The following is a 22,818-nucleotide window of genomic DNA, read 5'->3' as shown; positions in this document are numbered from 1 at the left end:
CTTTATAGTATAAATAATGGGGAGCTATTAAAGGTTTTAAAGCAGTGGGCCATGCAACCATATTTGCATTATAGAGCGATCACTCTTAGCTATAAGACTGCATAGACCTGTAAGGGATAAAACTGAAGGAGGGGAAATGGACTTCTACCAAGTGAGGGATGATGGTGGCCTGAATGAGGCAGGTGGTGAATGACTATGGTGAGGTCGCTTAGATTTGAGAGATGTTTAGCAGTTAGAATCTTGTGATGTTGGAGGTGAGGGAGAGATCTAGAATGAAGTCTAGTTGGAGAAGTGGCGGTAATGGGGGAGAAAGAGCTGGATTTGGGGTGTAGGGATAAGTGAGATAAAGCACTCAGTTTATATGCCTTCCAGATGTCCAATTGGAAACACCTAAACAGCCAGGCTGTAAACTCCGCAGCTTGAAAGAGGGAGACCTATGACTGGAGATAAAGAATTTGGGATTTATCAGCATATAGGTGGTAACTGAAGCCCTGAGAGTAGATGAGATCACCGAGGAAGAGCACTTAGTGTGAAAAGACCTAAGACATAACATAAGAGACAGGATAAAAGAAATGTCTCCTGAAAAGGGTCTAGAGAAGGAAAATTTGGAGAGTGATAGGAAGTCAAATGAAAAGTGTTTTGATTAGGAGAGTGGTCCTCAATACCAAAGGCTAGGGGTGGTCCAAATGAGGATGAAATGTGTCACTTGACTTAAATACAGGGGAAGAATAGTTGAGCGGAGGGTTTAGGTTAAGCAGAGGATGAAGAGGAGGCATCTTGTCTCCTGAGTGGAGACAACTCGTTTCAAGTTTGCCTAAGACGGAGAAGAGTGCAGCAGCTGGGGGAAAGACGTAGGCCTTTTTTTTTTTTTTTTCCCCTTTTTTTTAAGGATCAGTTGAACGTATCTAAAACGATGATCAAAAGCCAATATACAGGGAGACAGAGGAGAGAAGGAGGAATTGAATAAGACCAGATGTGAGGGGTGGGATCCAGGGCAGATAGGAGGGAAGCCTCTTCCACCGTGAAAGAAAGGAAAGGAAAGAAGGGCAGTTGGCAGATTCTAAAGGTTTGGTGCAGGGAAGCTGATGGAACTTTGGTTCAATGGTTTCTATTTAACTCGGTAAAATGGGCCCAGAGTAAGAGGGCTGGCAATGACTCAAGGTCTGAGGATAGTGCGGGTTTGAAGAGCCTTTCGGAAACCCCGGGCGGCCTAGGATGGTCCACGCTGGAGCCTCGAGAGGGAGACCCCCAGTAGAGCTCGGAGGTGACGCCGTCGTGGTGCGCTGCCATGGCAACAGAACCGCCGGATCAGGCCCAGGACCAGTTGTAACCCGACAGAGTCGCGACGTTTTAACACACTTCGAGAAACCAGAAGAGGTGCCAGCCCGAGGCGTCCAAAATGAAACCACAGATCCCGCGATATCACCGCCGCAACCTGTGGAACTGCACGTGACGTTACCGCCACGCAGCGCGACAGCGAGTATTACACGTCATCGTCCCGAGACGCGGTCGCTGGAATAGGACGCCCTCCCGGAAGTGGGCTCAGAATCGGCAGTGAAAGTGGCAGTCTGTAGCCCCCGGGACCAGTTCTGGGGAGGTCGCAGCTGAATTATTTCTCTGCGTTCCTTCTCGATTCTTCCTGAGTCTTCCAGGTTCACCTAGCGAGGAAACGTCTCCACCATCATGGGGGGCGGAGACCTCGTAAGTGAGGGAGCCCAGGGTTGGGGAGGACTGAGGCCGGAGACCGACTGGGGCTGGGGGCGGAAATTGGCGGGGGTGGGAGTGGGTAACCATGGCAATGCAGCTGTGCTTTCGGAGAGAGGAAGCTATATCCCTGGACATGGGACGAATCGTTAAGGCCATGGAGGGACGGGGGGAGACTTGGGGAGGTGTGTGAGGTGTGTCGCCAAGGGTGGCAGGTGGTGTTTGTTGACAGGGGGGTGCCTTCTGGTTGGAAATTATGAGCAGGCCCGGGGGCGGTTGGAATCCTGGCTAGGAAAGGAGGCGGGTATGAAGGACATGTCACTCAGACTTTGTTTTATATACCTTGTCTTGGGACACATCTTTCCTCAGCTACGAGTTCCGTCATGTCCTGGGCTGTAGTAGGGGTGATTTTGTGTTCCATTCTCCTGGTCCGTGAGCCATGTCCTGAGTGTATTTTAAGCCTGAAGAGCTCTTTCTTATGTTCTCCTTTCTGATTTCCACTCCTTCAGTGCGGCGTTCTGGTCTGTAGAGGCAGAGCTTTCTTCTGAAGTCATAGCACTTAATATAAGTTATGTGTTTATTTCTCTTAAACTGTGTAGTTCACTTGTAGGGGGCTAAGGCCCCCAACTGGACAGATGTACACACAAGAGCATAGTGCAAGATCAGAAAAATGCTTATGTACTGAAACTGCAGCTAACTGAATCAGCAGATAGATTTGTTTAGTCACCTGTCCAGTAGCTATATTGAAATTTGTCAGATGTTATCAATTAGCATGAGTTACAAGGTGCCATCAAGGTTCGTCCAATTCAGTGTCTTCAAGTAGCCACATTAGGGACAGGAAAGCTCTAATCCAGAGTTTCTCACCCTCATTTGACACTATTGACATTTTGGGCTGGATAATTCTTTGTTGTGTGTGTGCTCTTGTGCATGTAGGATGTTTAGCAGCATCGCTGGCCTCTAGCCCCTGAGCCAGTAGCACCTTTTCCCCAAGTTGTGACAACCAAAAATGTCTCCAGACATTGCCAAATGTTCCCTGGTAGGCAAAGTCACGCATATTGAAGGTGAGAGAGAAGAACCATTAGGACAAGGTACAGGGTGGAGGAGAAAGGAAGGACTGAACAACCTGACAAAGGGAAAGGGAGGACAAGAAGAGAGAGAAAAGGAAAAAAAAGGGAGTCCTCATTGACTGAACACCTTCCACATGCTGGGTACCTTGTGTCCCTTTTCTCATTTAGACTTCTTAACTGGTCTTCAAGCTTGGTCCTCTCCAAACCAATATGTGGTGGAGAGGTGGGTAATTTGGTCTGTTTGTTTGTTTGCTTGTTTGTTTTAATGGAGGTACTGGGGATTGAACCCATGCTGAGCACACCCTCTACCTCTGAGCTGTACCCTACCACCCTCTAGTCCATTCTTAACATGCTAGGCTGCTCATGCCTCTCACTTACATATGAATGTTTAGTGTTTTCCACTAAAATCCAATCCCTTAACATGGCTTAGAAGGCCCTTAATCTGTTGCTTTCTTAGTTGACTTCATCTTAAGCCTGCTTTCCATCAGCTTGCTCTCCTATCTCCAGCCACACTGAATTATTTATATGATATTCTTTCTCACCACTGGGCCTGCAGTTGTGTGTACTGTTCTCTCTGCTTGGAAACCTACCCTTGTCCTCCCCTCTTCTTACATCACTGGGCTAATTTATAATTGGTCTTAAATGTCACTTCCTCCAGGAAACCTTCCCTGATTGGGAAGCTGAACAAAAGCAGTGGCTCATAGGGAGGAGGGAGAGGAGAAGCATTCCTTGAGGGTGACGGGGAAGATCCGAACCAGGGGGAGAGTCTTGGGAAGGAAGGTTGAAAGAGGTACTAGGTGGGGTTGTAAACCATGCAAGTTTCTGGCAGGTTAAGTGGACTCAAGGAAAAGAAGATTGTGTTCATGAGAATGAATGTCCAGTGCCAAAGGCACTTGAGTTCTGTTGACTTTCAGAGTCTATCCCTTCCCTTGTCCCTGTCCCATTCCTCTTGTATTGTCATCATCAACCCTGACTTCTGGCATGGCCAGTGGAGGTCAGACTCATAGACATTTCAGGTTAGAAGTGTTTGGAGGGAATTTTGGAGGGGCCTGTTCTACCCTGAAGCTTTATGTACTTAAACAAACCACCCTCTGGTGTGTGAGAGATTACTGCCATTATTAAAGCCATCTCGCCCTTACATGCCTGCCTGGGCTTGAATAGAGAAGTGGGCCAGGCGGGACTGGTTATACTCACCCACTCTGTGCATTGTTTTCTCCCTCCTTTCATTTACCGCAGAATCTGAAGAAGAGCTGGCACCCGCAGACCCTCCGCAATGTGGAGAAAGTGTGGAAGGCCGAGCAGAAGCATGAGGCTGAGCGCAAGAAGATTGAGGAGCTTCAGCGGGAGCTGCGGGAGGAGAGGGCCCGGGAGGAGATGCAGCGCTATGCGGAGGATGTTGGGGCTGTCAAGTAAGCGGGGAGCTGGGGGTGCAGTGGGGTGGTTTGGGCTAGGGGTGCTGTGGTGTGTGGGGAATTGCAGGATGGGCCTGCAGGTGTATTGTCCAATTGTTACATAACAGCTTGGTTAAGAGCGTGGGTGTTGGAGACAGGCTGACCTGGGTTCTAAGGCTGGCTTTGCAAGGACTAGCCTAGCCATGTAACTGGGAGCAAGTTTGGGAGCCTTGGTTACCTCAGTAGAACCCGGGGAGGGAGAGTACCCAGCATCTAAGGTTTGTTGAGGATCAAATGAGGTAACATATAAGTGACGTAGTGTAGGCCAGGTTCGTGGTAGATGATTGACGTGACTCTGATTGAAGATGAGTGCCTCTACCCTGCCTCTCCATGTGTGTTGAGGCTGCAGTCCTGCTTTTGTTTATTTATATATTGCAGACTCATTTTAGGGAGCAGGGACGTCCCATGGAAGGAAGTGGAGGGTGTGTCTGTCAGTAAAAGCTGTGTAACTGTGACTGTGGACAGTTCCGTTCACTTTTACCCGACTTCAGTTTCCTCCTGTATAAATAGGAGTTGCGATTGATAATTACCCTGCCTATTTCATAAAAGGGGGTGGAAGTAAATGTTTTCTGAGAAAAATGAAAGGCATAAAATATAGAATACTTTCCTAAATCAGAATTGAATAAAACTAGATAGACTAAAATGTGTAGTCTGTACTATCCCTTGTTCATATCCTGTGGGCAAGTCTCTAGGGTGGCATGTGCCACGCTTACCCCACTGGATATAGAGGGCTTTTTTTTAATTTCATGACAGGAGATTTGGGACATTCAGGGTGTGTGTGTGTGTGTCAGAGAGAGAGAGGCTTAGTTTCAATTCATGGAAAAGGCATTTTAGAATTTAGGATAACAGTCATGTTCTTTCAGGATAATGGATTGGGAAGAAGGTCTTTCTGACCTAAGTATGAAATCTGGAATGTTTTAAAATAAACGGAGTTTTAGAATTTTTAAGTATACTATATTTAGGGCATTAATATACAAAATGAGGTAAAGAGAATGGGATTTTGTAAGTTTTTTTAACCATAGATACACATTAGTTTACTTTATGTACTTTGTGTAAGTTATATTCTTTATAATTTAAAGCAAATAAATTTCACACATTTGAATTAATTCTTGGGCAGCTTGTAAGACTTTTTAAATTGAAGTATAGTCAGTTTACAATGTGTCAATTTCTGGTATACAGCATAATGTTCCAGTCATACATATACATACATATATTTGTTTTCATATTCTTTTTCATTAGGTTACTACAAGATATTGAATATAGTTCCCTGTGCTGTACAGCAGAAACTTGTTATTTATCTATTTTATATATAGTACTTAATATTTGCAAATCTCGAACTCCCAGTTTATCCCTTCCCAACCCTGTCCCCCCAGGAACTGTGTTTGTTTACTATGTCTGTGAGTCTGTTTCTGTTTTGTAGATAAGTTCATTAGTGTCTTCTTTTTTCTTTTTTTAGATTCTACATGTAAGTGATATCATATGGTATTTTTCTTTCTCTTTCTGGCTTACTTCACTTAGAACGACATTCTCCAGGTCCATCCTTCTTGCTGCAAATGGCATTATTTCATTCTTTTACATGGCAGAATAGTATTCCATTATATAAATATACTGCAACTCTTTTATCCAGTCATCTGTCAATGGACACTTAGGTTGCTTCCATGTCTTGGCTGTTGTAAATAGTGCTGCTGTAAACATTGAGGTGCATGTAACTTTTTGAATTAGAGTTCCCTCTGGATATATGCCCAGGAGTGGGATTGCTAGATCATATGGTAAATCTATTTTTAGTTTTTTGAGGAATCTCCATACTGTTTTCCTTAATGGATGCAGCAAACTACATTCCCACCAGCAATGTAGGAGGGTTCCCTTTTCTCCACACCCTCTCCAGCATTTATTATTTGTGAACTTTTTAATGATGGCCATTCTGACTGGTATGAGTTGATACCTCATTGTAGTTTTGATTTGCATTTGTCTGATAATTAGTGATATTCAGCATTTTTTCATGTGCCTGTTGGCCATTTGTATGTCTTCATTGGAGAATTGCTTGTTTAGGTTATAAGATGTTTTTATATGTGAAGTTTAAAATTTTGTGAACCCTTGATTTTTAAAACAGATGCCAATTTTAGACTGAATACCCATTAGTCATTAGAGTTTACTTTCCCACTAACCAAAAGTGAAAATTTATTTTGAAATTTTTATTCAGCCACACATTACATATTATGTGCCTGATGTGTCAGAAATTTGGGCTGTGCAGAGTCTAATTAATGAGATCAGAGTATACGTGAACAGCTTCAGAGCTGGGAGTCATTGTTTATCCTGTTGCTGACCTTCCTGCCCTCTTGTCTTGTTGTCAATGGGAGGAGGGTGATTTTATATGTTTTTGATTTTTTTGCCCCCTCGCATATCCTCCAACATTATGAAACACAAAGGTTAGCATGTTGGTCCCTGTTTTCAGTCTTTACTTGCAGGTATACTTGGACGATCAGCTTGCCCAACTGACTGGTTTGTGTAGTTCTTTGCACAGTGTTGTGCTTTTCATTTTCCAATAAAAACTCTTTACTATTTAACAGTTCACTTCTATGGCTCAGATCATCTTTTCTGTGTTTGTAACGCATCTCTCTTGAAACAAAGAAAAACCTTAATAGGCACATTATCTTGATCTTCAAATCCCTGTTTGCAATGGAGTATTGCTTTGGTATTTACTGATAATATTAGAAAGTTGTGTTTTCTAAGCAATGGTCTATTGCAGCATTTTTCAACTCTTGCACTTTAGAGTGTCCTTGGAAGATTAAATAAATAAAGATCAGAGTGAGGGGGGAGGGTATAGTTCAGTGGTAGGATGTGTGCTTAACATGCATGAGGTCCTGGGTTCAAGCCCCAGTAGCTCCATTAAATAAACAAACAAACCTACTTACCTACCCCCCCCACCAAAAAAAAAAAGATGGGAGTGATTCACACCTACCTAAGCAGACTCCCTAAGAATAGCAGAGGGTGTGTGGGGCAAGGGCATCTATATATTTTAAGAGCTCCCTGGTTGAGCTTCACAGGCAGCCTTGATTGAGAATATGTTCTATATCCTTAATAATGGCAACAGCAAAAATCTATAGATCATTGTGTTTTTATATGACTTTTACCCCAAATCTTTTCTCATTGAAAAACTCAGGGAGATGGTTTTGCTGAAAAACAGTGAGAGGTCATGGTTACCAGCTCCATTTTATTTACTTTTTACTTTTTATTTATTATTTATTTATTTATTTGACAGGGGGAGGTAATTAGGTTTATTTACTTTTTTTGGAGGAGATTCTGGGGATTGAACCCAGGACCTCATGCTTGCTAAGCAAGCGCTCTACCACATGAGCTACACCCTCCCCCACCAGCTCCATTTTTGACATGAGGACATGGACATGCACAGAAGTCACTTGCACGGTTACCCAGCTGCTTAGTGGTGGAACCAGGCCAAGTCCTGTGGCGCTGGATCTCAGCTATATAACATGTTCTCTTACTCAGGGGCCTGAGTAGTACTGATGTTAGTTGAGTCCTTTTAAGACTAGCTGGAGCCATGAAAATACTAGTTTATAGAAGTACCTGTCTTCATTTTTCATGTCGTTTCTTCTATGTTTGACTCAGTCACCTTTCCCCAGAAATGTTTTGCTCCTTTGCCTACAGGTTCCTGGCTCTCCTGCCACTTCATGTCATCCCTTCTCTTTTTTTCACTTAACTTCTTTCTTTTCTCTTGTCTCATAACTGCTCATGCTCCCAAAACTTTCTGCTCTTCTCCCTTTATTCTCTAAGAGCACCTTCATTCCTCTAGTAGCAGTGTCTACTTCATGGGGATGATGCCCACGTTTATCCCACCCAAACTATGTCTCTGTATATTCAGGCAGTTCTGCCTTCAGTGAGTGTCCCAAAGTCACCTCAGCACATACTTAGCTCTCATCGGCACCGTTTGGTAATTTGTTGACCTCTGTGCCTCATCTGATAGCTTGTGTGCAGCTCAGCTCCCTGAGTCTTTTTCATCCTTCTGACCTTACTCATCTGCCTGGCACATAGGAGGTACGCTGAGTCAGTATTTACAGGTGAATAAGTGAATATTTATGCCCAGCTCCCTGATCTGGGTTAGTGTCAGGCATGATCCCATGAGTCATCTTTGACATGTCTTTTTAGAATCCCCCATACCCAAACACTGACCTGCTTTTCCTTCAGAAAGTACTGCCCAGCTCCAGACCCATTGCCCATGAAATGTTAAATGTTGAACACATTACGCAGCTATTTGGATTCACGGGTGAGTAAACTGTAATCCCAGCATCTAGGCATGTGAGAAAGCCCGTGGGTGAGACAAAACACATACACAGATGATGAAAGACTAGCCAGTGTTTATTTAGTACTGACTTAGTGCCATGTACTCTTCTGAACACCTTAAAATTCGTTGACTTTTTAAATTTCCAACAACCCTGTGAGGTAGGTACTGTTTTATCCCCGTTTTGCAGATGAGGATACCAGTGCTGCTGGCATGGCTCCTGTAAAGGCAGCACTTGTGACAGAGTTCCAGAGATGTTCTTTCCCTCTAACATGAGCCATACTGCAGTCAGTCATGGAAGACAGACCTCCCTAAACTGTAAAGCCACCTTCCAACTGTGGAGGCCTGGTTTCAATAGCTGTCAAACTCCCTTGTAGTCTCTGGTTTACTCCCACTGGAGAATGGCGAAAACCTTTAATTGCCTGAAAGTCACCACTATCTATGGTACCCATCATAAAGGCCCCACCACAGTCTTCCACAGTTCTCCGGGGCAAAACTCTCGCTCATACTTCTCCGTCTCAGTTCCAGAGTGAGGTTGGGCAAGCTGGGTGGAGTCTGACCCCAGTGACCCACAATCAGTTCTTAATTATAGACTATAGTGTTTCTCAAACTAATCCTTTTAATACAAAAAAAAAAAAAAACTAAAGGGTTATGACCCTGTATTATTGGTTTGTTATTTAAAATGTTCAAAGACATAACTAGAAAGCTATTTTTGCTCATGGTTGTTACATAATCTGAAACAAAATACATGTACAAAATAAAGTCATATTAAAAAATCATTGAGTCTAGTGTAATAGATGACACTGCTTTGATGAAACTACTTGCGATGTGAGTGTGGTATTGGCTGCTCCAACACGTGCTCTGATGAATTCAGCACACCGTTACTCTCTGTTGCGTGAGGCTCAATTTTCTCACCACTTTTTTTCTCTCGGAACCACAGGGAGCTATTTGTCGTGATACTGTGACATAATTTGGCCCCCCTCTTTTGGCTTGAAGGCGTAACTTGTTAAGTGATCTCTGGTCTTTTCTCATTATCCCCTCAAATGTAGCCTTACCGCTGGTGCCAGTGTGACAAAAGCACCAAAACCTGCAGTAAACACAACTGCATGTGTGGTCACTGAGACTGCTGTTGGTGATGACATGATCTAGGATACGCATATTAGCTGTTTCAGATTATCCTAAAAGTGAAAGCATGACGTGAAGACTTTGTAAAGGAGACTTGAGAAGCCGGGAGCAAAGATCCATGCCCTAGATTGAAGGGCCTTTTTTCCCCCTCATAAATTGTGTTAAGTTTGTGGAAACGGTCTCTCCATTAAAGTGTAAGTTCCGTGATGGCAGGCACCACTTCCCAAGTGCTGCAGGGAATGTGGTGGTCAGCCTTTGCTAAGGTGCCTGTAGAATGTGGTTTTTCATCCCTCTTGTTCAGGTTTTGTGTGTAGGTTAGCAGGAGTCAGCACTTTCTTTGACTGTTTTTTTTTTCTTTTCTTTTCTGAAACTAGGAAAAAGGAAGAAAAATTGGACTGGATGTACCAGGGTCCCGGTGGGATGGTGAACCGTGATGAGTACTTGCTGGGGCGCCCCATTGACAAATACGTCTTTGAGAAGATGGAGGAGAAGGAGGCAGGCTGTTCTTCTGAGACAGGACTGCTCCCGGGCTCTATCTTTGCCCCGTCGGGTGCCAATTCCCTTCTAGACATGGCCAGCAAAATCCGGGAGGATCCACTCTTCATCATCAGGTACTGCTGAGGGGCTGGGAAGGGGGTTTTATTACAGAGATGCTTAGCAGAGATGTTATCTAGCCTCTCTATTCACAGTTGGTTTCCTGTTGGCTTTTGTCTGCCACGTAAAAGGATTTGTCTCCATGTGGCCTTCTGACGTTGGGAAGGAGGCTCCATTAATGGTGCCTGATCTTGGACATATGGGAAGAGATTGGTAAATGGACCAGACCAGACCAGATTTATTCATTTACCTTTGGCTCTTAAACAAAAACAAGAGGTGGAAGCAAGATGAGAGAGGCTGGCAGCTTTTTGGAAATTTGGGAATATGTGGAGATTGGCTAGGTGGGTGAACAGGCCTCCCCTCCTTTTTTTTTTTTTTAATTTGTAAGTTAAATATCAACATATATTTTTATTATTGTATTCCCTGCTTTTTTTTTTCCTTCAGCAGAACCCTTTAGAGAGAAACTGTAGAGTCTTACTTGAAACCGTAATATGTAACAGATCAAAGTAGAGCTGCATTTTGGGTGCTAAATGAAATCATGCTCTGTGGGTTTTTTCTTTTTTTTAATTTAATTTGCATTATTTTATTTCAGATGTGTAAGGTTGAACATTGAAAAATGTGATTTACATTTGTTTTGAAAATTTCTTGAAAGTTATTTATATATTAAAGATGTGTGTTTATATACATAAAGATATTGTATATGTATATGTAAATATTTTCTCCCATTTTGTTAGCTTCTTAATTAATTAATTAATGGTGGTAACATTAATGTCGTGGCATACATAACATAAGATTTACCGTCTTAACTATAAGTGTACAGTTTAGCGGCAGTAAGTACATTCACATTGTGTAACTGTCACCACCACACACCTCCAGGACTTTTTCATCTTTGCAGCTGAAACTTCATACTCATTAAACAATAAGTCCCTATTCCCTCCTCTCCCCATGACCAACACCATTCTTTCTGTCTCTATGAATGTAACCACTCTAGTCACCCCATAGAAGTGGAATCATATGCTGTTTGTCCTCTTGTGACGAGCCTGCTTCACTAGCATAAAGTCTTCAAGGTTCATCCCTGTTGTAATATGTGTCGGAATTTCCTTCTATTTAAAAATTGTGGTAAAATACGCAGAAGATTTACCATTTTAACCATTTTAAGTGTACGGTTCACTAGTAAGGGTATCCAAATTGTTATGCAGCCAACCTCCAGAAGTCTTTCATCTTGCAAAACTGAAAATCTATACCCGTTAAACAACAAACTCTTCATTTCCCTCTACCACCCAACCCCAGCCCCTGGGAACTACTATTGTACTTTGTTTCTATAAGTTGGTCTACTCTGAACCTTACAAAAGTGAAATCATTCAATATTTGTTTTTTTGTGACTGGCTTATTTCACTTAGCATAATGTCTTTAAGGTTCATCTGTGTTAGAGCATGTATCAGAATTTCCTTCCTTTTTAAGGCTGCATAATATTCCATTGCATGTTTATACCACATTTTTTAATCTGTTCATCTGTTACGCACATTTGAGTTATTTCCACCTTTTGGCTGTTGTGGAAAGTGTTGCTGTGAACATTGGTGTACAGATATTGTGCATATTATTTTATAAACTGCGTTTTTTTCACCTAATCAAGTATGTAGGACATCTTTCTGTATTGCTGACTATGCTTCTATAACATCATATTTTATATCTGTATTATAGATATACCATAATTTATTTTATTAATACTCTCCTATTGGGTCCCTAACTTGTTTCCAAGTTTTCATTGTTATAATATGAACAACTTTTTAGTGACCTTCCTTGATTATATCCTTAAAATAACAAATTCTTGAGGAAGCATTTATAAGATTAAAGAGTTTGTGAGTATGTGCAGGCTGTGATAAGTGTTGCCAAATTGTCCTCCAGAAAGGCTGACTGGTTTATCCTCCTGTTAACAATATATGAGAGAAGACTTCTTAAAAGAGGAATCCATTCTTTTTATTTCCTGTTTGGGGGTGGGTTTCATGCTAAACAGTGGCAGTAGTATTGACATGTTGCATCCATTTGATACACAGGATGACATACATGTACTTGACCACTTGGGAAGCCCTGAGCATGAAGCCTAACAAAAACAGACCAAATTCACTTTCTTGCACAGCAGGGAATGACTCTCTCCACAGTATTCAAACCCTTGTGCAGATTTGGGGAAGATTTTTGGCTTCCACACTGTCGTACAGATTTCAGCATAGGGCCTGTCTGCATGCATCTGGAAAAAAGATTGCTGCATAGAATTGTGGAGAGTAGTATGAAGATTTAATCCCCTTTCCAAAAGAAATAATCATGATTTTTATAATTTCTTCTCTTTCTTTAGGAAGAAAGAGGAGGAGAAAAAAAGAGAGGTATTGAATAATCCTGTGAAAATGAAGAAAATCAAAGAATTGGTAAGTAGTGCATCATCATCTAAGCATCAGGAGTATCTTTTAGCTGCTTAACCTGAGAACTTCTCTCCATTTGCTCTTAGGAGAGGGAAGACAGGATGGCTTTAAACATTTTTGTCTTTTAGAGACCTTCTCCTGATGATTTTATGCCATCTTAATACCAAGCTTAATTAAGCTTGGTTTTCTCTTTTATGTCTTTTGGTTGGAAAAGCACCATGTGATGTCATTTTTCCAGAAAAAAAAGGAGTATTGGGATATGATGTGGAAAATCATGATCAGATAGTACATTCAGGAGATCAGGTGGTAGCAAGCCTCAGGGCCCATTCATCACTCACATAATATATTATGTGATTGTTTCTTGGATCAGTTGGTAAAGAAAATTTATAGATGATCTTGCAGTCCCTGATTACTCTCAGTGGAGTTGGAGTTCATTTGACAGAATGGAAATTCCTAGGCCGTGGTCTGGGGACTGTTTCAAAACACAAATTGCAACCCCCCCACCCCAGAGTTTCCAATCAGCAGTCTCGGGGGCATTTGAGCACAACGAGGGTTAAGACCCTTCACTCTTGTCCACATGGGAAGTCTCATAATGCCCTGCATCCCCGTAGACCCAGAGGCACGGAGTCAGGTGGTTTGCACATGACCCAGTCCCCTCAGAGGCACTGGCAGGCATCTCAGTAATCTTGCGTGCTTATGTTCTGGGTATTTTCTAGTTGCAAATGAGTCTGGAAAAAAAAGAGAAGAAGAAAAAGAAGGAGAAGAAAAAGAAGCACAAGAAACACAAGCACAGAAGCTCAAGTAGCGATCGTTGCAGCAGCGAGGACGAGCGCAGCCGGGGGAGGTGAGTGAGTGGAGGCGGCTCCTTCATCGTGGATTCACTCACTCATTCATTCCACAGATATTAACTGAACGTCTGCTCCACGCCGGCAACTGCCAGGTACTGGGGTTTCAGTGGAGAACGCTCGTACACCGGGCCCTGCCCACAGAGCTTGCCATCTAGCACTAGAGTTCCTGGAGATGTTGGCAAGACTCTGTGATGGAGCTGACTGTAGCCATGGCAGTCTTAGGTCAGATGTCCTGGATGTGACTTTTGTCTCAGCTTGTGATCCCTCCAAGACTGAAGTGGATTTTATGTAGGCTTTTTTTGAAATGCATTAACGGGCCCATCTGGGCCCGTGCTGTGTGTCTTCTCTGTGGGAGCACGTCAGCACTGTTGCTGCTGACTCACTATTCGTCCCTAGAATAGCAGCACAAGGTGAGAGGAGAATGTGTTTGGGGCGTTGGGGCTGGAAAGCTAGGCCCACGGCTTTTCACAAGAAAAACATGACTGTGCTGATGCATCTTCTAGCAAAGACGGAGAAACACACTCCCATGTGAGAGCAGGAAGCATGTTTCAGCACAAGAGATTTAAACTGGACCTCTGTGCATTTTCTTTTTCAATGACTGTGTGTTTTAATTTCTTAGGTCTCAAAAGAAGATGGCAAATTCTTCCCCTGTTTCATCCAAAGTCCCTGGATATGGCTTACAGGTAAGGATGTGGGCTTCTCAAAGGGAGTGGATGTGGGACTGTAGAATGTGCCAACCTGGCAGCCTTTTTAGACATAGAGCATTTTTTAGCAGCCAGTCAAACATGCAGAAAGAAGGGAGTTTGGGCAGCATAGGCTGGGATTGCTGGGGAACAGGCCCATTCCTTATCCCTGAGAGTCTGACTGGGTGACGGCCCTCTGAGCAGAGAGGCTCAGCCATCAGTGGGCATTTAGGCATTCCACCCATCTCTCTGTAGACAATTTACATGGAATTGCATATTTTAAGCATACAGGTTGATGACTGACAAATATACATCCCTCTGAATTCCTTTTTTCCCCTCAGTGTGTATATACTGTCCTCCGTTTTCTGCCTCCTGCTCTTCCTTAGGCTGCAGTGAAGAGCCAGTCCAGTTTAGGTAGTTGGGTGATACTTCAGGACATTCTGAAGATAACTCTCCTAAATTTCTACAGCTCTTGGTGATAACTCTGGGATGGGATTGGTATACCCAGGTGGCTCCGTACAGAGCCAACTTAGTGCTCATTCATTTTCTTGTTTCACTGCATTTTCTCCTGAGCTTTTCTTCCTTTCCTTGACGATATAGCTCAGGAACTCTGACCATAACCAGGGACTGCAGGCCGAGCAGAAGGGAGTGCATGGGTTGAAGAATTATTCCAGGTCCAGAAGCTCCTCTCATTCACCTCCCAGACATGCCAGCAAGAAGCGCACCAGAGATGCAGTGTGCCGGGACAGGAGGTCTCGATCCCCAGGCAGAAGGTCACGGTCCCCAAGGCCAAGCAAGCTGTGAGTGTGGGAATTCACTGGGAAATAACCTGTGGATGTGGGGACCTGCTTACAGCTGGTATTTGCTTTTGGCGATAACCTATTCATCAGCTTCTCCAGATGTCTTTGCTTTGTTATTGTCTTTATTTTTTTAATTTATTTTTAATGTGAAGCTCAGGCCCCTAGGACTGCATATTTATAAATATGGAATCTCTGAAGTGAGATTAATATCCAGTCTTATGTATCCTTATGCCTTTGTTTTTCTTCCACTCCTGCCCTCTGTTTTCTTCAATTTGAATTAGAATTCTGCAACTGTTAGCTTTTCCTCCATTGTTTGAGGGACATGATAAAAGCCCCTGTATTGAAAAAGCTTCTCTCCTCTCTTCCCTCTGTCTGTTACAGGCACAACTCTAAGGTAAACAGGAGAGACAGAGGCCGAACTAAGAGCCCATCACCAAAAAAAGAGGTCTACCAAAGGCGGCATGCTCCTGGATACACCAGGTGAGTCAAACCCAGAAGGTTCACCTCAGACTCGCAGGCCTGAGTGCAGGAGTGGCTTAAACCTAGGCAGATGGATAATCTAATCTGTATCACCTTTTTTCCCAACCCACTTTAATTCATCTTGTCAACTTTTAACCATCTGCCCTGCCACGCCTCACTCCCCCTCCGCCATACTAGTCCCATTGAAAGTAAATAGATTGAACTATTTGAACTATATTGAGCTAATGAATAGTTGACTAAGTGACTGTCTCTCAACATCTGTAAACACGTTCTCACAGAGATTTCTACAGAAAAGCTTTTCTTAAGAGAGTGCTCTTTCTTGAGACATCAGTTGAAAGGGAAGCACGGTGCTTCCCCTGAGGGCAGACACCCGAAGATAAACTCTGTTGTTTGAGTTGGGTGTGGTGTGGGTCAGACAGAACAGGGGTGTGCAGTCTTGAGACCTGAAGGGAGTTGGCTGTGCCTATGAAAGGCTGTCCCTTGGGGTCTTGATTGCTCTTAGAAGTTTAGATGAAATTGGCAACTTCTGTATACTTCCTTTAACTCCACACTCCAAACTGGCTGCACGTTAGAATCATCTAGAAAACTTTTAAAAAGGCCAAAATCCCATCATCCAACTGTACCTGAGCCCTATTACATCATAATCTCTGGGGCTGGGCCCAGACATCAGTATTTTGAAAGCTCCCCAGTGATTCCAATGCACAGCCAGCACTGAGAGTCCACAGCAACCTCTTTTATTCACTGTGTTGTTAGAAGGGAGGCAGACCCTAAGTTTCCTTTTAATTCTTAATTATCTGATTCCCTAAGTTTAAGGTTTAATTTTGACCAGCAACTTTCTAAAATGTGTTACGTATTTCCCTGCCTTCCCAGATAAGGGAGGGTTTTTTATGCATAATTTAATCTTTTATTGGTGACACTGGGTCAGTCCTTCAGCTATGCTGTAATTCATGCAGGTCTGAGGGACGGATGCTCACGAGTGTGTGTATTTTTTATTATATTTTAAGGTTCTTGGTCAGCACATGACTCTGCTTTTCAGAATCCTGCTTTGTTTTTCTCTTTTGCCATCTGCCATCACTGGAATTTGTGTTACTTTGTCAGCCTTTCTTATTGCCCTCAGGATTTTTGTTGAATTTTGGGATTTAAAATGAGTTAAGAGTGCTTGCTTCGACAGCATGTATACTAAAAGTGGGAATGATACAGATTATTTACAATTGCTGAGACATGGAAATAACCTCAGTGTCCATCAGCGGACGAATGGATAAAGAAGATGTGGTGTATATATATATACAATGGAATACTACTCAGCCATAGAAAAGAGTGTAATTTTGCCATTTGCAGTAACATGAATGGACTTGGAGGATACTATGCTAAGTGAAATAAATCGGACAGAGAAAGATAAATACTATATGATATCACTTGTATGTGGAATCTGCAAAATACAGGAAACTAAATATAACAGAAGAAGCAGACTCAGATATAGAGAACAAACTAGTGGTTACTGGTAGGGGAGGGGTAGTATAAGGTCGGGGACTGTGAGGTACAAACTATTGGGTGACAGGATCAAGGATATACTGTACAACATGGGATATAGCTAATATTGTATAGTAACTGTAAATGGAAAACAATCTTTAAAAATTGTATAAAAATAAAGTTGGCAGGGAGGGTATAGCTCAGTGGTAGAGTACATGCTTAGCATGTGCAAGGTCCTGGGTTCAATCCCCAGTACCTCCATGAAAGAAAGAAATAATCAAATTACCTCCCCTGCAAAAAAAATTTTAAATGTTAAAAAATAAATACATAAAATGAGTAAATGACCTTGTCTTTTAAGAGTAGAAACATAGAAACTTGAATGCATGGATTTTGTAATAAATCTGTTTTGGTTGGTGTTTCAGGTAGTTGAACACCGAAGTTGTAACCTAGACAATGCTGAATTAAGATGAAAAGAGAAAATTTACACCTAAAAAACCTTTCTTAGCACTATTTAAAGGCCTGAGAGTTTAAATTTTTTTTTGAGTTTTCTTTTGTGTGTATGTTTTCTTTTAATTAGTGATTAAAACAACTTTCTCATCATTTGAAAAGATGAAGCTTCTCTTTTGCAGTGAGGTTCTCAATTTAAAGTGATTTTTATAGACTAAGACTATTTTTTTCTCTTAAATTTTTTTGGGAGGCTGTGGGATTCCACATTATTTTTCTATTTTTCATTGCTTTCACTGCTTCCTAAATTTCTTATAGTCAACTCAGCACTTAAATAATTTTTTAAAAATGTGTATGCTTAAAACAAACTAACAAAAAAACACTACTATAAAGTCACACCCCAGAAGTGGCTAAAATTCCTTCTATTGGGCTTGTAAATTGCCCAGAACAAAAGTGGGAAGAGGGAATAGAAGGTGGAGTTACTATTCTTGCAGTCATTACTATTATTATGGAGGCACAGTTTCTTAAATTGTTTTGATCAAAGAATACAGGCACTTTTTAAAAGTGTTGTTAGTTACAATATTATATTGTCTCAGATGTACAACATAGTGATTCAATATTTTTATAGATTATACTCCATTTAAAGTTATTATAGAATATTGGCTATATTCCCTGTGCTGTACAATATATCCTTGTAGCTTATTTATTTTTCACTGAAGTGTAGTTGATGTACAATATTACATAAGTTACAGGTATACACAGTGATTCACAATTTTAAAAAAGTATACTCCATTTATAGTTATTATAAAATATTGGTTGGGGGGAGGATATAGCTCAAGTGGTAGAGCACATGCTTAGTGTGCATAAGATCCTGGGTTCAATCCCCAGTCCCTCTAAAAATAAACAAATAAACAAATAAACTAAATTACCTCTCCCACCTAAATAAATAAATAAAATTTAAAAAAAAGAAAAAAAATATTGGTTATATTCCCTGTGTTGTACAATTTATCCTTCCTTGTAGCTTATTTGTTTTATACATAGTAGTTTGTACCTCTTAATCCCCTACCCCTATCTTGCCCCTCTCCATCCCTGTCCGCACTGGTAATCACTAGTTTGTTCTCTGTATCTGTGTGTGTGTTTCTGTTTTGTTACACTCATTCATTTTATTTTTTAGATTCCACATGTAAGTAATAACGTACAGGCGATCTCTGTCTAACTTATTTCACTAAGCATAATACCCTCTAGGTCCATCTATGTTGTTGCAAGTGGCAAAATTTTCATTCTATTTTATTTTCCTTCCTAAAAAAAAAATTTTTTTTTAATGGAGGTACTAGAGATTGACCCCAGGACCTCATGCATACTAAGCATGTGCCCTACCACTGGGCTGTTTCCCTCCCCCCCTTAATTTTCATTCTTTTTTTGACTGAGTAATATTCCAGTGTGTGTGTGTGTGTGTGTGTGTGTGTTTGTGGATATAGATATAGATATAGATATGTATCACATCTTTATCCATTCTTCTATTGATGGACACCACTTAGGTTGCTTCCATATCTTGGCTATTGTAAATAATACTGCTGTGAACACTGGGGTGCATGTATCTTTTCAAATTAGTGTTTTTGTTTTCTTTAGATATATACTGAGAAGCAGAATTGCTGGGTCATGTGCCAGTTCTATTTTTAGTTCTTTTGAGGAACCTCCATACAATTTTCCATAGTGGCTATACTAATTTACATTCCTACCAACAGGGTACTAGGGTTCCCTTTTCTCCATATCCTCAGCCAACCTTTGTTATTTGTGGTCTTTTTTTTTTTTTTAATTTGTGGTCTCCTTAATATTCATTCTGCAGGTGTGAGGTGATATTTCATTGTAGTTTTGATTTGCAGTTCCCTGGTGATTAGCAGTGTTGAGCATCTTTTCATGTGCCTGTTGGAAAAATGTCTGTTCAGGTCTTCTGCCTATTTTTTAATTAAGTTATTTGTTTTTGATATTGAGTTGTATGAGCTGTTTATGTAATTTGGATATTAACCCCTTGTTGGTCATATCATTTACAAATATTTTCTCCCGTTCAGTAGGTTGTCTTTTTGTTTTTTGTGTTTCCTTTATTATGCAAAAGCATTTAATTAGGTTCCATTTATTTATTTTTGCTTTTGTTTGTCTGCCTGAGGAGACAGATCCAAAAAAATACTGCTACAACTTATGTCAAAGAGTGTTCTGCCTGTGTTTCTTCTAAGAGTTTTATGGATTCTGGTCTTATATTTAGGCCTTTTATTCATTTTGAGTTTATTTTTGTATATGGTGTGAGAAAATGTTCTGTTTCATTCTTTTATATATAGTTGTCTATTGTGGTTCTCTTGTGTGGTTCTGTTTCTCCAGAAACTATCGGAGGGTCTACCCTCTGGAGTGTCTCCTGTAGACGTTTGGGAGAGAAGTCACTGGCTTCCCTGAGTCAGGCATGAGGACCCAGGGGTGTCTTAATTGCTCCTTATACAGACTTTAAATTAGTCCCTTTGTTTTCAGCCCTGTGCTGCATTCTCCGCAGTACTTGGTGCCTGCAGTCCCTGAACCTCTCCTTGATTTTGCAGCCTGAATCCACTTGCTTCAGATCAGGATCAGGCACTTAGGATTCAGTTTCTTCTTATCTGTTAAGTGGTTACCGCTCCTTCATCTATTTCCATCTTCTGCCAATTTGTTCCCATCTCTTATCCAGTTTTATCTCCTCTCCCATTGTCTTTGTGGTTTCATCTATTTTATTTAGTGGTGTTTTTGAAGGGAAGCCTTGTCATTTCACTACAGATCACTAAAATGTTGGATTTTAGCATCTTAAGTTTATTTCTCAAAATTGGGCTCCTACTCCCTTATGGGAGTCCAGTCATTATTTTTCCTTTTAAAGGGGGACCTGTATATCACATCAATTTGAGAATCAGTGGATTTGGATTTCTGACATTGTTAAATAGTGATTAAGCTGTTTCGTCACGTCCTCTTCTTGCTCTTCTTTTGCAGTGAGTGCCAGGAACAAAGACTACCCATTACTGTCTGAGGCTAAGTAGAATTCTCCAGGCATCTGCCTCTAGCTTAGCCCTAAAGTGGTATACTCAATGTGTTGCACCCCTGAATTTCTAAGCATCTCAAGTGGGTAGGTGGTAGATATCAACCATCACATGGGTAAATTAAGTCCTCAGTTCTTCTGTAAGTTGTTGAGCAAACGATTGCAATATAGTTGCTATAGATTTAGGTTCCTGATTTGCTCTCATATTTTTTTGTATTTAATGTTTCAGAATAATTACCCCAGAGATTATTGAGTGAGTGTATGGAATCCTTCATTTAAAAGTCTGACCAAGATGTTAGGAAGGAAGAAACCTCATGCTGAGCCTGGCACTGGGCTAGGCATTTCCATAGGAAGAGAGCCGTGAGCTGGAGAACCCAGGGTCCTGCCTGGTTTCTCTTCTCCCTGTGGTGTCCCTAGTTTTTTTGCTGGGAGAGAAGTAGACCTTAGGGTGGCTTTTATATTCAACAGAAAGCTCTCATCAGAGGAACTAGAGCGAAAACGGCAAGAGATGATGGAAAACGCCAAGTGGCGGGAGGAGGAGAGGCTGAACATCCTTAAGAGGCACGCAAAGGATGACGAACGGGAGCAAAGGCTGGAGAAGCTGGACTCCCGGGATGGGAAGTTTATCCAGTAAGTGCATCTTTTTCCTGCCTAACGGCTTTCATGGAGATAGTCCCAAGGAGGCAGTTGGGCATCTGGGTCATTCATTGTGTTCCTGGTGTTTCTGTGTCTCTGCAGAGAGAACACCAAGCTCAGCCTCCAGATACTTTTATTATTACTCCCAGCTTTTGGCCACACTGGGATGTTTGTCATTTGAATGTAGAAGTGAATTGGTATTTTCACTGAATCTCCTTGGCCTTCCTTGTAAATAAGAATTCATGGCTCAGGAAGCCTTTTTCAAATGAAGCTTTGACTTATTTTCCAAAACAGATAAATTTTCCCTTAAAAATTTATAAAACAATTGAGTTCCAGATGGATCACTTTTATCTACATGGGCTTAAGAGGGCTTGTGTTTCTACCGCTGTTTTATGACTGGCAACTTCTTGTTCTAAATCTGCCAGTCGACCAGTTGACAGATGTTTGTTACCTACTTTCACCTGTCTTCTCTTCTAGCCGCATGAAGTTAGAGAGCGCATCTACCTCGTCCCTGGAGGATCGGGTGAAGCGGAATATTTACTCTCTACAGAGAACCTCAGTAGCTCTGGAGAAGAACTTCATGAAAAGATGAAAGCCATCCCCTCTTGCCGGTTTTCCTGAATTTTCCAGGGAGGCTGCCCACCCCTTAAAAATTCTCTTTATAAGAGTTCAAATGGCTTCTTCCACAGATGTCAAACCACCACTGTTCAAAGTGACTCTCCTCCATGGATTCCAGAAACAGCCCACTTCTTTTGAGAACCAGTGTGACTTGCTCTATAGGACCCTCAGTAACTTTTGCTGGGTGCAGAGTGGGTTTTAAACTGTTTTTTAATGGGTAGGCACTAGATGTGAGTACTCATCCTGCTCTGGAATACTACACCCTGTGGTCTTGAGAGCTTATGCCTCCTCCCTCCATCTGTGTGAACAGACCTATTCTAGCACCTCAGTATAGACTGGACCTTTCAGAAACCTCTGTCTCCAGAGTCACCCAGATAGATTGTGTTTACTGGGGTAAAAGAACATTTACTTGATTTAGTAGATAATGTGATGGAATGATGGCAGATTAGGGCAGAGCCAAGGGAGTGACAAAGAATCTGGAAAGGAAAACAATGCAAAAAAAACCCCTAAATGAACTGTTGAACCATTTGGACTATCTTTCAAACTGTAAAGTATAGTGTGTATATGTACAAATGTATAATTTTTACATGCTTTTGAAAAAAAGAAGTTAGCTTTGTGAGAATATCTTGCTTGGTAAGTGACTTTACTATGTAATGGAACCGCATTGTATCTTGTTATCAAGTAACCCAGTAAGGCAGGTCAGCTTTTCTTTCCTCTTTGAATCTGGCTAGTTTTGGAGGGGCCTGGGTTTATTGGTAGGATCTAGGGTATCTGTCATTTTACACTGCTTAGAGTCTCCCATGTGGGCAGTGCAGTGTTGAAGTCAAATGATTTTAGGAGTCAGGACCAAATGGCCAGTGTGCTCCCTGTTGGCTCTTAGAGAAAATAAAATGGAAGCTATTTATTTAATGGCTTCCTTTTTATCATGTAGTAATCTTACTACAATTCTAGATTTTCAGGGGTTGTTTGCTGTTATTTTTTAGTCAGATATTTAAAAAAAATCCCAAACTCGTGGATCAGTCTACTATCTTTATTCCTTTTCCTTCTCTTCTTTCACCAGAAGCCCTCACTTGACCCATGAACTCCTAGGCATTCTTGACCCCACACATTAGCTGGGCTAGTTCCTTGTTCTGCTAATTCCTAA

The 22,818-nt window shown here is 41.6% G+C and overlaps 1 protein-coding gene across 1 annotated transcript; it reads left to right on the top strand.

The window, feature by feature from the left end:
* Positions 1 to 1,500: 1,500 nt before the first annotated feature.
* Positions 1,501 to 22,296, top strand: CWC25 (CWC25 spliceosome associated protein homolog). The gene is made up of 10 exons (XM_010991846.3): positions 1,501 to 1,701; positions 4,008 to 4,180; positions 10,016 to 10,252; positions 12,586 to 12,655; positions 13,366 to 13,493; positions 14,117 to 14,180; positions 14,781 to 14,980; positions 15,362 to 15,460; positions 20,889 to 21,050; positions 21,534 to 22,296. Exons 1-10 carry the CDS (start codon positions 1,684 to 1,686, stop codon positions 21,646 to 21,648), a joined length of 1,266 nt encoding a protein of 421 aa, XP_010990148.1. The 5' UTR covers positions 1,501 to 1,683; the 3' UTR covers positions 21,649 to 22,296.
* The last annotated feature ends 522 nt before the right edge of the window (positions 22,297 to 22,818 follow it).

Source organism: Camelus dromedarius, chromosome 16 (assembly GCF_036321535.1).
Source record: "Camelus dromedarius isolate mCamDro1 chromosome 16, mCamDro1.pat, whole genome shotgun sequence".
NCBI lineage: Eukaryota > Metazoa > Chordata > Mammalia > Artiodactyla > Camelidae > Camelus > Camelus dromedarius.
This window is presented reverse-complemented; position numbering and strand designations above follow the sequence as displayed.

Bases quoted from the DNA above. Each gene is read 5' to 3' on its own strand.
- CWC25 (XM_010991846.3), top strand. The intron at 4,181-10,015 runs GTAAGCGGGGAG...TTCTGAAACTAG, and splicing joins GAGGATGTTGGGGCTGTCAA to GAAAAAGGAAGAAAAATTGG. The intron at 12,656-13,365 runs GTAAGTAGTGCA...GGTATTTTCTAG, and splicing joins TGAAGAAAATCAAAGAATTG to TTGCAAATGAGTCTGGAAAA.